The 17,652-nt window shown below is 38.6% G+C and overlaps 1 protein-coding gene across 2 annotated transcripts in view; it reads left to right on the top strand.

The window, feature by feature from the left end:
* The window catches only part of PRKCZ (protein kinase C zeta), a 224,103-nt gene that overhangs the window by 153,035 nt on the left and 53,416 nt on the right, over positions 1-17,652 (top strand). For both annotated transcript variants that reach the window (XM_074218704.1, XM_074218705.1), the window contains one exon: positions 17,334-17,465. In XM_074218704.1, coding sequence (XP_074074805.1) covers positions 17,334-17,465 — 132 coding nt within the window. The remainder of the gene's footprint in view (positions 1-17,333; positions 17,466-17,652) is intronic.

The following is a 17,652-nucleotide window of genomic DNA, read 5'->3' as shown; positions in this document are numbered from 1 at the left end:
TGACATTATAACTATCTACCATGGTGTAGACCATAAGAAGATAACCTTTGGTCAAAAACAGCAGCTTGTGGTCAAAGAAAATGCTACATTACGCAACTTAAATGGGATTCAATTCTCACATTCTGGACCATCTGCAAGATCACTGATGACTCAATAAACTGCCTTCCTAACTAGTTTGAGATCTAGCCTATTTTTAATAATCATTTTCCTGCGTGGAAGAGATTCTGTAGCATTAAAAATCTGAGAAGACTTCGAGTAAGAGAGAGGCAACACCTGAGCCAGAGGCTTGAAGGAAAGGAGAAATCTGAGAGAGGAATATCCCAATAAATGCACAGAAGCTGCCGATTAGATGCCCAATTCTGGAAATGATTTAGTTGGAACATAGAGTCAATGAAAGGTGGAAATGACACAAGTTAATGAAATCAGATGCTAGAAAGCCATGAATTCCCAACTGAGTTTTTGATAAGAGGGGTGTGTGTGTGTGTGTGTGTGTGTGTGTGTGTGTGTGTGTGTGTGTGTCTGTCTGTCTGTCTGTCTGTTTTATTCCATATTTTATAACAGAGGCACTAAGGAGCTCCTGATGCTGCTTCATCAGAGGAGTAACATACTTAGAAAAATAATTTGAATGGAGAGAAAGAATTTGGACAGTCAATCTATTGTTCTAGCTCAAGTCTGAGGTGGCCTGGGAGTAGATGTGAGACCAAGAATTTTCCTTCTCACTCTCCTTCTTCCCTCCCTCACCTCCTAGCTGAAATCCTCATTTTAATAAGCAATTTTTGGCAAAAGTCTAGAGAGCTACTTTCTTGTTTCTCTCTGTTATACTGGAGCTGTTTATGTTCATTTTTGGAGACTAACCTCCTCTCTGCTGTGGTTCTGTTTGCTAAGTTTGATTGAGTTTGGTGTCCCAGAGACTTCTTTGAAATGTAAACATACTCTTTAATTTTTTTTCTATAACTAGGTGGGGGCAGAGTAAGTCTCACAGTTTCCCATTTTAAAATCATAGCCTTTGGGAAGTCAGATGATGCCCTGGAAAAAAATATTTTTTCTTCTTTTTTTCTCACGGTTTGGAGCCTCCTGCCTGTAGCTGCTCCTCTCCTCCCCCAGCTAGGAGGCAGGTTTCCTGCTCCTGTTTGGTCTCAAGCGCAGGTTTTATTCTTGGCAGCTCAGACATTTATTAAATGCCTGCTATGTTTAGGGCCCTGGAAGCAGTTCAAGTCAATGCAGAAAGCATTTATTCAGGTCCTACTATGAACCAGGCAAGAGGTCTCTCAAGACCTGTCCTTAGATTTAGGAAGACCTGCAGGGATGATGCTTACAATGGTGGAGGGAACTTGTTCACTGGGAGTTCCTGGATTAGTGACATCACAGGTCTAACCATTCTACCTCTTTCCAAAAAAAACCCCCAAAACAAAATCAGCAAAACCTCATTTGTAAGTAGGAGAGGTAAAATGGTTTGGTGTATGATATACTGGTCTCAGTGCCAAGTGTTCAAATCATTTTCAACTGGAATTAGCTGCATGATTCTAGGTAAAATGATGCTTCAAGACAGCTCTCTAAGGCATCAATTTTCAGAGCTGTGTTTGCTCATTGATTATTTGTTCTACCAATGAACCCCTCCCCACCAAGGTGCTAGGGTAGAAGGATAAAACAATCTCCCTTTCAAAGGGCTTCCATGTTGGGAGGTAGAGTGAATGATGAGACAACATGTACCCTGCATAATTTATCCAAAAGATTTATTTAGTGCCTACTGTGTGCCAGGCACAGATACCCCCTGACCTCAGTCTAATGTATAGGTCCATTGAAAGTAACTTCACATCATGAGAGGTCACTCATAGCTAACTGTGGAGAAATTAAAAGGAGAGGACCTTGAGCCAGGCCTTGAGGAGCACTCCTTGAGAGCACCCCTGGAGAAATGGAATGTCATTTTCTGTTTTTTTTTCTATCACATGCAAAGATAATTTTCAGCATTCATCTGAGTTCCACATTTTTTTTCTACCAGCGTCCCTTCGCATGACAGTGAGTAATCTAATATAGGTTAGATGACATTTACTGGGAAATGGGAAGTTACTTGGGCAGCTTATGGTACCATAGTGCATAAGACTCCTGCCCTGGAGTCCAGAAGACCTGAATTAATATCTGATCTCAAACACTGTATGATCCTAGGTTGGTTAAGAAAACTCCAAAAAAGGGGGTCATCAAGAATTGATCACTGAAGAATTAAACTACCACAAGGAAGAAACTAAGAGTCTCTTTTTTTTTTTTAATTTTTCAAGGTAATGTGGCTTGCCCAAGGCCACACGGCTAGGGAAGTATCTGAGACTGGATTTGAACTCAGGTACTTTTGACTTTAAGGCCAATGCTCTATTCACTGCGCCATCTAGCCGCCCCATAGCTAAGACTCTCTTGAGGGTAAATCTATTCTGTTAAAATGCTGGGGAATCCTGAAAGAGCTTTAAAAGTCATAGATTAGAGTCTGAGTTTTACCCTAGAGTTAAGATTGATCCACTAAAGATTCTTGAGCTGTAGATTGGTCCTTTAAGGAATAGAAATTGTGATCATGGGATATTGATTTTTTTCAGCATTTCAAGCAATTGAGACCCTGCAGATCTAGTGACTGATTCACATTCCTGGGGGCTGTTTCCACACCAACAACATGCTATAATGCAATCAGAAACCCAGTACCCCTACCTTTGACCATAATTAAATAAAATTAGCCTGGAATTTTAGAACAGGATGTCATGTCCCAGAAGGTTCTGACCAACTTCAGATCGGGTTGTTTCCATAAGGTGCCTGGTATTTGCCAGGAGGCAACAGTTGTGGAAGGTGGAACAAAATCTGAAATTTACAGTCTCATTTTCAAATTTGAAGACTTGTCAGCAACTGCCCTACTTTGGGAAAACTTCCAAGGCTGTATGAAAATTAGAATTGAAGCTTAGTCATCTTCACCACTTCCATCTCACCTCTTCCTCCACTCCTCATTCCCCTCTTTGTCCCCTCCTCCCATATATCATTTCTTATTTCTGACAGGTAGAATGAAATCAGGTAGATTCTTTCAGCCTCAGTTTCCCTCCCTGTGAGAAGGGGAAGTGGGAGCTAAACCTGGATGATTTCTACAGTCCTTCCCTGTCTCTTCATAGTTTGGACAAGTTATCTTAGTAATGGTGGTGAGGTTTGTATATTTGCATTTGCTTCCAAGGGCTGACATTTAACTTAATGTTATATTAAAGGTGAATTGATTTGAAAGACCTGACAGATGACCATTTTTCTGTCAATTATCAAAGCTCAGGAAAAAAGGATTTTTTCCAAGAAACAAAAATAGTTCTTCTTGTCTGCTTAAGTGGCCTTATAAATAAAGCAGTGGAGCCTATATAGGAATGAAGACTCTCAGAGTTGAGTAGAAAGGTCCCTTAGGAGTCAACAAGTCTAGCCTCCCATCCAGGTTGGGAATTTTCCCTAAAAGAATCCCTGCCTTGGAGGGTTATATAGTCTCTTCTTGAATCCTGTAGTGATAGGCAACTCATTACCTCATGAGGCAAATTACTTAATAGTTGGACACTGACCAATGACATAGTCTAGATGTACCTTGTTGGAGGGCACCTAGCCAGGAGTCATAGAATAACTTGTAGACAGAATACATAATTGTTTTTGTTTTGTTTTGTGGAGAAGTTACTTAGATGTCCGTTTTGCTTCTTGACTGTTCCTGAGAGCCAAGTTGATTGGACAAGTGCCTGCATTCAACTAGGGTCCAATATGTCCTATGCTTGTTCAAGGATAAATGGAAAAAACCCACCACTTCCTGCCCTCAGAAGCTTACATTCAACTGGGATATGAACCTAGATAAACAAATTCAGGTTGTATATAAAGTAAATCCTATTTAATTTCAGAGGAACTGAGAGAGAGAGAGAGAGAGAGAGAGAGAGAGAGAGAGAGAGAGAGAGAGAATGAGAGAATGAGAGAAGGAAAACACCAGCAACTACATGATAAGAACTTTACAAATATCAAATATGATCTCATCATATCCTCTATCCTCAAAACCACCTTGGAAGATAGGGCTGTTATTTTTTTAGGAAACTGAAGCAGACAGAGTTGACTGACTTGCTCAGTGTCAAACAAGATTTATTATAAAAATAATTTTAAAATAGTTTGGAGTTGCTGGGTAACATAGTAGATAGAATAATAGCCCTGGAATTTGGAGGACCTGAGTTCAGTCCTGCCCCAGACACTAGCAGTATGACTCTCAGTAAGTTACTTAACCCCAATTGCCTCAAAAAAAGGAAAAAGGTTGGAATTATACAGTGAGGAGCTAAAAGTGTCATATTTATATTTTGTCCAAGAAACAAAGAGTCACTCTAGGGTCTTGAGTCTGGGACTGGCACTGTTTGATAGCTGTAAAGATTGTTCCTAGCATCCTACATTTCTAGCTGAGTAGAAACAAAAGACAATCCCGTTGGGCTTGATTTCACTACCAATGATATGTTGACTTATACACTAACATTTCTTGTACCATTTGATCAACTGAGATATCCTTTACCCTCCTTTTGCCAACAAGCACAGGAACCATGTTTTGGAAATACAGAAATTGTCCATCCTCTAGCTCATAAAGAATCCCCTTCTAGAGGATTCTAGGTGGCGCAGTGGATAAAGCACCGGCCCTGGAGTCAGGAGTACCTGTGTTCAAATCCGGTCTCAGACACTTAATAATTACCTAGCTGTGTGGCCTTGGGCAAGCCACTTAACCCCATTTGCCTTGCAAAAACCTTAAAAAAACAAAAAAGAATCCCCTTCTATAACACCAATGAGTCAATAGCTTTTATTAGGCATCAACTGTGTGTTGATCATAATGCCTTTATGGTAGGCGTACCTTAAAAAAAAAGCTTATTCTCTAATGGATAAGAAAATACATACACAACTAGCTTCTACTTGAAGATCTTGATATCAAAACCCCTTGCTGTCATGGTTTTTCTCCTCTGGATTATTCAGGCCCTTTCTAAAATATGGAGTCCCAGACTTTCCTCCCCTCCTTTTTTTCTATCTTTCTCATAGAACCCTCTACAAGAGCTATTTCCTCCCACCATTGTCTGCCCCTTTGTTTTTGCCTCCTGGCTTCCTTCAAGGCCCAGATAGAATTCTGTCTTTCACTAAAAGCTAGTGTCGTCTCCCTTAGACTCTCCCCCATCCATCCTGTCCATATCTTATTTGAATGGTGTCTCCTCCATTGGACTCTCTTACTCCTTTTTTTGAATGCCCAGTCCTTAGGCTAGTGTCTGGCCCATGGTAGACACTTAACAAAGACTAACTAATACTTAGATCACTTTAGGAAGTGAGTCACCTTAGTAGGAGGTTTACTTGTAGTTACCTTCCTAGAAGAATTCCTTCACTCCAATCACACTGAATGATTCATCCTACTCCCTGCTTTCTAAGACCATCTCCTATGGCCAGAACATCTTCAGGTCTCTTCTCCAACTATTGGCATTATTTTCTTTCTTGAACTCAGGAACTGCTTATCCATCTAGTCTACTCTAAATTCCTCCATCTAGGAATGACCTCTTTCCCTCAATTTTTCATAGCTTTCCCAAGTTCTAATGGGAGCAGGCAAAATGTGCATAGTTGGTACATAGATGATCCATGTGGAATAGTTGCAAACTTGGAGGGGGTGGCACTAGTAGCCAAGGGGACCTGGAATGGTCTCTTGTAGGATATGAGATGTGGACTGAGTATAGGAAGATGGAAGAGAGAGCAGCTTTAAATGCATAATTCTAGAATGCGTTCTGAAGTCTTCTACATGTTGCAGTTGTTCATTTAGTCTTCAAAGGAAGGTCTCTTGCTCTTCCATTCTTCATTTCAGCAAGAACCTCAGCCATATCCAATGGTTTTCTCTGACAAAAACTTTATCACTTGTCTGGGTCAGATATATAGGCTTGCCCAGAATTCTCAGAAGACAAACTGGAGGCAGACCATATTTAACTGTCCTTGGGATGAAGTGACCAGGTGGAATGGGTCCATCAACGAGCCTTTATTAATCATCTACTATGTGCTATATGCTAAGGCTACTAAAATAAAAAAATAAAGCAAATTCTGCTCTTAAGAAGCCTATATTCTAGGGAGTGAACACATAAATCTATATATAATGTTGTTTGTTCTTTGTTCTGGAATAAGACCGTGCCATGAGGCATGTGATGGTATGACAAACAAGTGAATTAGATTTAACTCAGGGGGTGTCATGCTAGGACACCAGAGCTCTGCTAGGTCCTGTGACCAGATAGGAATCTAGATGTAAAACAAAAAAAAAGAAGCACTAGCAGTTGGAGAAGTTATACAACTTTGAATGGAAATAGGGATGCTAAGATGGAGGGTATTTCAGACTTGTGAGCCAGTTAGTCCATATATAATGACAGGGTGATGGGAAATTTTCTTGTCTAAGGACAGTGCAATACAAAGATAAGAACACTGGTACAAATGTAAACTTTCACCCCTCTTCCCCATGAGAAAGATCGAACAAAGGATATTTCACAGATAAGGAAACAGAGATGACCATTAGATTTTTCTCAGATTTATAGGAAAAGGATCTGAGCCCAGGTCTACTTGAGCCGATGTTTTAAATGCCAAACAGAGGTATTTAGTTTTTATCTTAGAGATCCTGGGTGTCCCCAAATGTTCTTTTTTTTTTCCTTAGGTTTTTGCAAGGCAAATGGAGTTAAGTTGCTTGCCCAAGGCCACATAGATAGGTAATTATTAAGTGTCTGAGATCATATTTGAACCTAGGTACTCCTGACTCCAGGGTTGGTGCTTTATCCACTGCGCCACCTAGCCGCCCCTGATGTACTTTTTTTTAAACAGAGAAAAGATACTGATTTCATACTGCTTGGATAAATTTTGACAAACTAGGAATATTGGCTTAAGAAGTAGAGAACCAGGTTCAAATTTCAAACTCTTGACACTTTCTTTGTCTGACCAGGCAAGTAACTTAAACTTCTCCATTAGTTTCCTCATCTGTAAAATGAAGAGTTTGCACTTGATGTCCTTCCTAGGACTTCATCTACATGTGGAGAGCAATAGGAAGGTGTATTTGGCTGGACCCAAGAATGTGGGATTTGGAAGTCATATGTTACAAACCTGGAAAAGTTGTCTTTACTATTGTTGTTCAGTCGTGTTTTCAGTCGTGTCTGACTTTTTCATGATCTCATTTTTTGGGTTTTTCTTGGTAAAGGTATTGGAGCGGTTTGCCTTTCCTCTTTCATCTCATTTTACAGATGAGGAAACTGAGGCAAACATGGTAGAGTGACTTGAGGTGGGTTTGAATTTATGAAGATGAGCCCAGCACTCTATCATCACTTAGCTGTTCTGTCCTTTATTAAGCACCTATTTTGTTCTAGTCATTGTGTTTCCTACTGGAAGTACACAATGATTGAAATAGACCCTTTCCTCAAGGAGCTAGCAGTGAGGTTCAAAGACTTGTCTGTGGTCACACAACCAATAAGTATAAGAGCTGGAGCCTAGAGCCCCCGTTCTCTAATCTTCAATTCAGAAAAATCTTTAATAGCCTTTGTCAATTTTCTAGCCTTTCGGCTTCTGAAAGTATCTCGAATTGGGATAGAAACATGTTTGAAATAGAAGAAGTAATTTGGTAGCTTCGAGGGAGAACAGAAAATGGCATAGGGTTTTCTTTTGTTTTAAACTTTTTTTTAAAGTCACATCTATTTTTTGCCATCTTTGGGGAGAAGTATCTAATAGATCTAATATCTAATAGATGTGGATCCTTTTCTCTCACCCTTTAAATGCTAATTCTGATGAATTGTAAACAGCTTAACTTTTTTTTTTCCCTTTTAAATTTGTTGAACTAAAGAGACTTCAAAAAGGCCTTCTAACCTCTGAAAAGGTAGCCTGGATGTTTTTTAAGAGGAAAGATTTTGGGAAAAGGTTTTATACATTGGGGGAAAATTATCACATGAATCTTAGAAATTCAAATTATACATTGAGGAATCTTTGTAAAATCAAACCTTTGACTTTTAAATTAGTCAAAAAAAGCATTTCTTTAATACTTGTTTTGTGGTGGGAAGGTGAGACTAAAGAGTCACTGCCCTCTGTATGTTTACATTCTAATAAAAAACATGTATAAATATATATGTGTGTGTCTGTGTGTTTATACACAAGTGTATACAAATCTTATTGCTCCTACCAGATCAGTTAGGAAGTAGAATGAAGGATTATTCTATGGAGAAGGTTCAAGGAATAGCAGGCTGCTTGTTATATATTTAGTTTCAGCACAGAGGTACAGAAAAGCTCTTCTTTCTTCATGGTCCAGGAGGCTTTGGGCTAATGTCACAGCAACCCTCCCAGACAGATTGGTTTCAAATAAAATAATAATGTAAGTTGCTTGAGTACAAGCCCTATTTTCTATATTTTTTGACATCTCTTGAACCTAGCTGCCCCATTATCAATTAATGATAATTATGAACTTTATGTTTTTCAAGATTATAGGCAGAATGGTTCCATAGTTAATGCACTGGATTTGAAGTCAGGAAGAACTGGCTGTTTATATCTGTAGGATAGCCCTGTACTTGACTCATCTGTGCTTGGACTTCCTCATTGTAAAATGGTGTGTTCTAAATTAATGGAGTCACCCCAGAACATTGTCCCCTGTATTCTCCCCTAGAAGGGCAGTGACATTTCATGGTAACCTTGAACCCTGGTCTCTTCTAAATTTATGGACAGAGTTCTTTCCATCACACCAAGCCATAGTATTGGGGTTCAATGGCTATCCTCTGGGATTATGCACCTAGTCTTAGGATCCTGAGTCTATGAGCCTCTGGGTGGAGGCTAAGGGAAGTATTCATTGACAGTCCTAGTTGCATTAGTGTGAGCCTGTTTTTCCACAGTCCCCCTCCAGCATGGACATTAGCCTTTTTCTGGCATCTTTGCCAGTCTGAGGAATGTAAGGTAGAACCTCAGAGTTTCTTTAACATTTTACTCATTAGGACTGTTATTGGAATTTTTTAAAAATGTCTTTTGATAACTTTATAATTCTTCTAAAAAATTACTTGTGCCTCTCTTTTCACTATTTATCATTTGGGGGATAGTTTTTAATTATCAATTTTAATCCATTTCTTTTATCTTAGAAATGAGATTTTTAAGTAGAGGAATTCACTACAAATATCCCCCCCCCCCAAGTGAACTGTTTTCTTTCTAATTTTAACAGCACTGATTTTGTTTTTGTAAAAAAATTTACAATCCTATGTAACCAAAATTATCCAAAGTGATCTTCTCAATCCCTTATCTGTCTTGAACTCTTTCCATCTAAGTGATTTAATGGATACAGAAATGAACTTGGAAGATTATAGTTCAAATCCAGCCTCAGCTACTGTGTGGTCCTAGGCAAATCTTCTAACTGCTCTCTGTCTCAGTTTCTCCAGCTGTAAAATGAGGAGCATCTATCTCTTAAAGTTGTTGTGAGACTCCAATGTAATAATATTTCTAAAACACCTAGCACAGTGATTGCCACAATAATTAAGAAACAATTAAGGAACTTGATATGGAAATCTCTTCTTTGCTCTATTTTGATTATGATGTGACTGTGTATGTCTATGTCATTCATCTTGATAGATATTGCTTTAACTAATTTCTGCCAGGTCTTTCTTTCCAATTTTCCCAGCATCTTTTTTATTCCCTAATCACTTTTTTCCCAGCAGTTTGGTCAGTTAGCAAACATTGGAGTGAAGTGAATTAGGTTCTCAGCTTCTTCATCTATAAAATGAAGAATTTTAGTCTTGATGACTCCCTTTCCTGGCTTCTCTCTTGTTCTGTGATTTTAAGGTGAGTCTTTAAAACCCTACTGGATTGGAGAACATAGGGACCTGGTTGGTTCCCACTCTACAGGAGCTATTGGTTCATTTGGCCCATGCTCCCTAAGTGCTTCCTGGCAAGACATCTCTTTTTCTGGCTTGCTGCTGGTATTTTGGCCAATTTTTGTTCTTCCAGAACACTCATTAACTTTCCCTATCAATCCATCAGAAAAATATTTTTTGACCTGGACCTTTGCCAATAGATGCATTTTTTTAAAATAGATTTTTTCCAGTCACATGCAAAGATAGTTTTCAACAATCGTTTTTTGTAAGATTGTTTCATACTTTCCTACCTTCCCTCACCCCTTCCCCTGATAGAAAGCAATCTGATATAGGTTATATACATAACTATATATGATATTATATCCATATGAATTGTTGTGAAAGAAGATTTAAATCAAAGTGAAAAGAGAAAAACATGAAGGGAAAACTCATAATACGTCAAACAAATTTTAAAAAATAGAAAATAGTAAACTTTGGTCTGCATTCAGACTCCATAGTTCCTTCTCTGGATGTGGATGACTTTTTCCATCACCGGTCCTTTGGAATTGTCTTTGATTATTGTACTGCTAAGATGAGCAAGTCCATTGTAGTTGGTCATCACACAATGTTACTGTTAGTGTGTACAATGCTCTTCTGGTTCTGCTCACTTCACTCGGCATCAGCTTATACAAATATTTTCCCTTATGATTTCTTGCAGAACAATAGTACTCCATCACATTTATATACATGATTTGTTCAGCCATTTCCCCAACTGATGGTCATCCCTCAATTTGCGTTTCTTTGATACCATGAAAAGAGCTGCCAAGAAGATAAAAAGGAAGGAAGTCATGGGATGGGAAGGAATATCATAAGAGAAGTGTGCATTCAGATTCTTCAGATTCAGGTTTTTTTTTCCCTCTAGATGTGGATGGTATTGTCCATAGTTGGTCTCCCAGGATTGTCCTTGATCTCTGAAGTACTGAGAGGAGATGCATCCTTCATAGTTGATCATCTCATAATGTTGTTAGTGTTTATAATGTTTTCTTGGTTCTGTTCCCTTTTTTTTTTTAGCATTAATGATGTGTTTTATTATCAATTTGGTTCAGTTCTTCAGTAGAATCACTTCTCCATCTTCTCATCTTTATAGAGAATTCTTCAGGGTGCTGAGTTCATAGTTGACATGCTCAGGGTCCCACAGCCACTATGAGTTTGGGGTTGGACTTTTAACCAGGTCTTCTTAGCTCCAAGTACCACATTGGAACATTAATGATCATGTCAGCAAATTCTGAGCTAAGGGATCTCTAAGGTCACCTAATGCCATCTCATTTTACTGAGGTAACAGACCACTGAAGGGACTTAGTCACAGTGATCCACAATAGACAGACCTGAATTAGATTTAGAAGTAGAAGGAACCTCAGAGGCCATACCACTCCTTCCTGATCCCTTGGCCCACTTTTACAGAGGAGGAAACTGAGGCCCAGAGTTACACTGTCTCAACCCTTCTTGTCCTTCTGTTTGACCTCCTTTCACATGTGTGGACTATGGTAGGACCTCTCTTTGTTTTGTCCTCCTTAAATCCCTACTTTTCTTTGTTTTGGTTTGGTTGTGTCCAATTTGCTATGACTGTGTAGGATTTTCTTGGCAAAGATACTAGAGTGGTTTGCCATTTTCTTCTCCTGCTCACTTGACAGATAAGGAAACTGAGGGCATGCCTAGAGTGACAACCAGTAAGTATCTGAGTCTGAATTTGAACTCTAAGCTCAATGCTTTGTGCACAGTTAGTTTGCTGTCCTAATCTCAGTATATATATATATATATATTCATCTAAATGTGATTTCTTCCAGATTACTTTCAATTTTCCCCTTACTTTTTTGTCAAATGAATGAGTCATTCAAGTGAATCCTTGACCCAGTTGTTGGGGTGTTTGGGGGTTCTGAAAATTTCTCATCTAGGGTGATGTTTTCCTTACTCTCCCTGCTTCAATCCCACTATTGAACATTTTCAGTATACTCTAGTAAATGGTATTTCAGAATTTCAAAATCTGAAAAAAGATTGATATCCAGCCTTCTGGTGATAAGGGTTCTGTCATTCTTAAATTCCTTAACATGAAGTCATCAGTTCTGCGGACTAGGATTCCGGAGAACCAAATTCTGCCTAGTGAGTGACCAAATGATTTCACCTTTCAGGGCCTCATTTGCTTCACCTTTAAAATGATGATATTTACTATGGTACCTGTGAGAAATTGCTATGAAGATCCAAATTTTTTTTATTTTTGGCCTTTGCAAGGCAATGGGGTTAAGTGCCTTGCCGAAGGCCTCACAGCTAGGTAAATATTTAGTGTCTGTGACTGGATTTGAACTCTGCTTCTCCTGACTCCAGGGCTGGTGCTCTATCCACTGCGCCACCTAGCTGCCTGCTATGAGGACCAAATTAAAAAAAATTCTGCAGTGTTCTAAAAACCTTAAATCTCAACCATTATTAGTTCAGGAACTATATGACTTGATCTGTTAGCCCCATTGAAGCCTATCTTCTTATCCTGTATGATTCTTTTCCATATCTTGCCATGATTCCTCCCAACTTGCTGCAGGTCATCCTCTGGTTCTGAGAGCAGTTCCCAATGAATCTCCTCTTCCTGTGATTGAGAGGGACCAACAATTCAGAGGTAGAACCTTAAGGCAACAAGTAGTTTTATTAAACTCTTCATGTTTACAAAGTATTTACTGGGAATCCTAAAGTCTATCCCTGCCCTCAATTAACTTGCATTCTCATATGGCACATAATACTCTAATGAAGCTAAAAAGTGAGATGGGAGTTCTATCCTTCCTAGATCTGATGTAGAAGACTGGAGATTTGCAAACTCAGGTGGGATAGTGATAGAATGATGTCTGACCTGGGCTCCTCTCCAAAATGGAGACCCTTGATTTGAATCCTGTCTCCTAGTCTCCTTGACTTCCTTCAAGTGACTTGATAAATGTTGTCATGTAAGCAATGGTAAATGTAGAAAGTGAACCTAGGTCCTCTGCCTTGAACCTGATTGCTTTCCTCATTCTATCCCCTTGTCCCTCCCCAAAAGTCTTTCATACTGTCTTTTAATACATTCCTCTCTGTGGGTCACGATGGTAACAGGCTCCAGACTATTTATACCCGCCCTGGGTCTCCATTGTCTTTTGGGTCACTGGCAATGGTGCCTCTCCGTGATTGTCCCATGATTCACAGGAGGAATATGGGTGTTAAAATGATGGGCTTTTGCTTTCTGAGAGGATCTTGGGATTACTGAAGGCATCATGTGCTTTCTCAAATAGGATCTGATTTCCCTCTCTCCCTGCTTCACTTCTGGGCTTTTTTTTTTTAATCCAGATCTGTGACCAAACCCATTTCACAAAGGAGGAAACTTGGATTCTGGAAGTTGTGCATGATTTGTCCAATGTCAGGACATTGGCAGGAAGTGTCAGAGTGGGTAATCAAACCCAGGGTCCTCTGTCTCCAAAATACTTTATACTATACTCTGCAACTTCCTTCTCTGTCATTTAGTCTCTATCCAAACTAGATTTGTTGATAGTATAACTTACAGGGACAATAATTTTAGAGTTTTGGGGATGTCAGATGTCAATAGGCCATCCTGTTATCATCTGAATAATATTAATTTTTTCATGTTCTGTAACAGTTGTCCTAAGACTCATTTATAATGTGATTTAAAGTTTGCAAAATGTTTTTATTCATGCTGACACAACTTCCTCCCTTCCCGTCATCATAAATAGATTTAACCCATAATGTACTCAAAATACTATCACTTTGCAATGGAAAAATTGTTTTGACTAAACACCTGTGATCTCATTATTATAGGAACATTTTTGAGTTATCCATGCTGATGGGCCCTTGCTCATCAAATTTAGTCTGAGAGAGTGTTCCCTGGAGCATTGTCCTAAAAAACTAGTGCTCACTACCAATCACATCCTTTTTCTCTATGGCATGATTTGTCAAGAAGGTTTCCTTTTCTCTGTCCATCCAAGGATCTTCTGTGTGACTTGCATCTTGTAACCAGTCAAACCCAGTCCCAAGTGGATCCTCTTTCAGCATGACACCCTCACCCATTCTTTCTCCTCATCCCCTTTGATTTGATTCTCATAGAAACCTTGCATTTTTGTTGATACATTAGGAACTGCTACATAGTTCAGTTACTAGAGCACTGGACCTGGATTGGGAAGATTCAAATCATACTTCACATTTACTAGCTATGTGATCCTGGGCAAGTCACTGAACCTCTGCCTGACTCAGTTTCTCTACTATAGAATGGAAATATAAATCATAATAGCACCTATCTTTGTTGTGAGAATCACATGAGATAATAACTGCACACTGTAAGCGATGGCATAATTGTAATTGTATGGCATGTGTCTGTACAATTCCCAAACATTTATTAAGCATCTACTGTGTGTCAGATACCAAACTAAGCACTGGATTTACAAAGAATTAAAAAATATTTTTCTTGCCTCACAGTATAATGTTACAATGCTTGTGTGTGTGTGTATGTATGTATGTATGTATGTATATATATATATATATATATATATATAATATAGATAGATAGATTTATAGATATACATACACCAGTGGGAAGGGATAGGATCAGGAAAGGCTTCTTACAGAAGATGAGACTAGGATGACTAGGAAAGGTAGGAAGAAAAGGTTTAGGAATCCTTGCATGCTGGGGACAACAAAGCCCCATTTGCCCATACCCTGATTACAGTCTTGATTGCTGTTCCTTGAAGATGACAAACAACTAGTCTTTACATTAAATGGATTTTGTGGACCTGATGAAAGAATTAAGTATGTTTTTCCCGGAAAAGAGTAGACTTGGGTGTGTGTGTATGTGTGTGTGTGAGGGGGAAAAGGGTGAACAGAGATACAAAATAAAGAAATGGTGTCAGCTTCTTCTGTTTATCCCCAGAAATCAGAAACAGGATCAGTTGGATGGGAGTTGATAAGATTTCATATTAGGGCTCCCCATAGAAGAGGGTTGAGCTGCTTCAGGAAGGCAGTGAAGACCTAACTATAGGTCTTCAAGAAAAGACTTTTGAAGAAATTTCAGTTTCAGGTTGAACTAAATTTCTTCTAAGATCTCTGTGCACTTTTGATATTCTGTGATTATGAACAATCCTAGCAGCTTTCCCTGAATTTCACTGATAAACTGACAATGAATCAGCAAAGAGCTTTGAGGCAAAATCCAACTTGAAAGGCATTTGGATGGACATAAAGGTCATATCCTGTCTTTGGTCTAGTGCCCATCTGGTCCTCACTGTTGGCTGCCTAGAGTACAAGGTGGCAGGGTGTTCAATCAGATAGTCTCATAGTGGTACCCAATAACTGGTTTAGGTGTGCTGGGAGGCCTACCCTCTCTTAAAAGCACAGGACCTGTTATCAAGTAAACTTGTCCTGAGACACACTTGCCTTTGAATTTCAGTACAACCCATCATTGACTTGGGATGCCAAGTAAGTAATTTCTATAAAATGAGTAGTTTAGACTCATTATTCTCTAAGGACACTGCCAGCTCTAAATCCTACCATTAAATTTTGTTTTCTTTCTTTTTTTATTTTATATTTTATTTTTCCAATTACATATTATGAAAGTTTTTCAACATTCCTCCACATGGTTATGCATATTTTTAAGTTACATAATTTCCTTCTACCCTCCCTTCCCACCTCTTGCCTCCAGCAGCAATCAGGTGAATGTTGTACATACACTTTTGTGGTTAACATGTTTACAGATTAGTCATTTTTCTTATGAGGAATTAGGATTAAGGGAAATCAAAGAAAACCATGAAATAGGAAAGAAATGCATGAAAACTTTTTAAAAATTGAATGTGGTATTCATTCAGATTCTGCAGGGGTTTTGTGGTTTTGTTTTGCCTTTCTTTCTTTGGATGAGCATAGCATTATCTAAATAGCCAGTCTCATAGGATTGTTCTAGCTCTCTGAATTGCTGTGAGGAGCTGCATCCATCAAGGTTGATCAACTCACAATGTTCTGCTCCCTTTGCTCAGCATAAGTTCCTGTAATTCATTTCATGTTTCTCTAGAATTTGACCATTCATGGTTTGTTATAGAATGAACATTCATATATCATAACTTTTTCAGCCATTCCCCAACTGATAGGCATGCCCTCAATTTCCAATTCTTTACTACTCCAAAAAAAGAGCTACTTTGACTATTTGGGATATGTGGGACATTTCCCATTTTTTTTTTACGATTTCTTCTGAAATTCTTCTGAATATAAGCCTAGTTTTGGTATCGCTTGTTTTCTTTTAAATTTGATTTTTTGATTTTTTTTTTTTTTGGTTTTGCAGTATTCTTCCCCACCCCTTCACCTCTACAAAGTTTGTTAGCTATGAGAGGGAGTTGGGGGTCTTCTTATATCTTTTAATTTGGGGACAGGGTTGTTTTGTATAAATTGGTTGTTTTGAATTCTTTTCCATTTATATTGTTGTACTTTTTCTTGACTGCTTTTTTTGCATCAGTTCATATGAATCTATCCCTGCTTCTCTTACTATGTGAACATACATGAACCATTATGAACATTAGTTCAGTTTTTTTCCCAGTCATTGAACATCTATTTTGCTTCCAGTTCTTTGCTGCCACCAAAAAATAGTGTTTTAATATTTTGGTGTTTAGGAAGACTTTTTTTTTTTTTTAGTCACAGACCTCCATGGGCTACATGAATGAAAACACACAGATGAATAGAAAGATACATATAAGGATAGATATATAGATATATATCTGTGTCTATGTATATCTATTATTTTTCTTTCCCCCTCTTTGTCCTAGAGAGAGTACCCTGAAGGCAGAAACTTCTGAATTTTGTTTCTTGTGTCCCTCAGAATCTAACATAGTATAAACTCAATAGATTTTTTTTGTTTTTGGTTTTTGCAAAGCAATGGGATTAAGTGACTTGTTTCAAGGTCACAAGGCTAGGTAATTATTAAGTGTCTGAGATGGGATTTGGACTGATATCCTCCTAACTCTAGGGCTAGTGTTCAATCCACTGCACCACCTAATCAATAGATTTTTTAAAAAAAAATTGAACTATTTTGCTCTATGACGGGGGTGGTCATGATATGGTGGTGTTACCAAATGATGATTTTGATATAATTGTAATATCAATTCAAAAGTTCATAATATTTTTGTATTTGATCTCCCTCCCAAATATAGGTATGTCAGCAAATTTGGTGTATTGATAAAAAAAAATGAGGTTTAGGATATAACATAACATAACAAGCACGCTCACATTGACCTCAGTTAAATGGTGGATTTGGGTAAGTGTATCAGAATATGGCATAAACCACCTTCTCAGGCTACCATTTTTCAATTCTCTCTGACTATGGGTAGTATAGGGTAGAGATCTCCCAGATCTGCAATTGTCTTTTCTGTCCTGTGTCTTGCATGTCCTCTAGGTAGCCAGGTCTTGACCACTGATTGCTCCATCGAAACTAAACATTTTCTTTGCTTTGTGTTACAGAGAGCATACTGTGGTCAGTGCAGCGAAAGGATATGGGGTCTCGGAAGGCAAGGCTACAAGTGTATCAACTGCAAATTACTTGTCCATAAACGTTGTCATATACTTGTACCACTGACCTGTAAAAGGCATATGGTGAGTAAGGACACAATCCGTGGGTAATGGGATCAGTACTGGAAAGCTAATGCTTCCTTGCGCCAGAGTCCTCACACCAGAGTGCTTTCAGGGTGGGGTTCACTGGAACATATTTGAAAGAAGAAGCCTGGTGTATTCTGTTGAGGACTGGAAGTGTCATAGGGATCTGAGTTTGAATCCCACCTAA

The sequence above is a fragment of the Macrotis lagotis genome, chromosome 1 (assembly GCF_037893015.1).
Source record: "Macrotis lagotis isolate mMagLag1 chromosome 1, bilby.v1.9.chrom.fasta, whole genome shotgun sequence".
Taxonomy (NCBI): domain Eukaryota; kingdom Metazoa; phylum Chordata; class Mammalia; order Peramelemorphia; family Peramelidae; genus Macrotis; species Macrotis lagotis.
The sequence above is the reverse complement of the archived record's forward strand: the minus strand, read 5'-3'. Positions and strand labels throughout refer to the sequence as shown.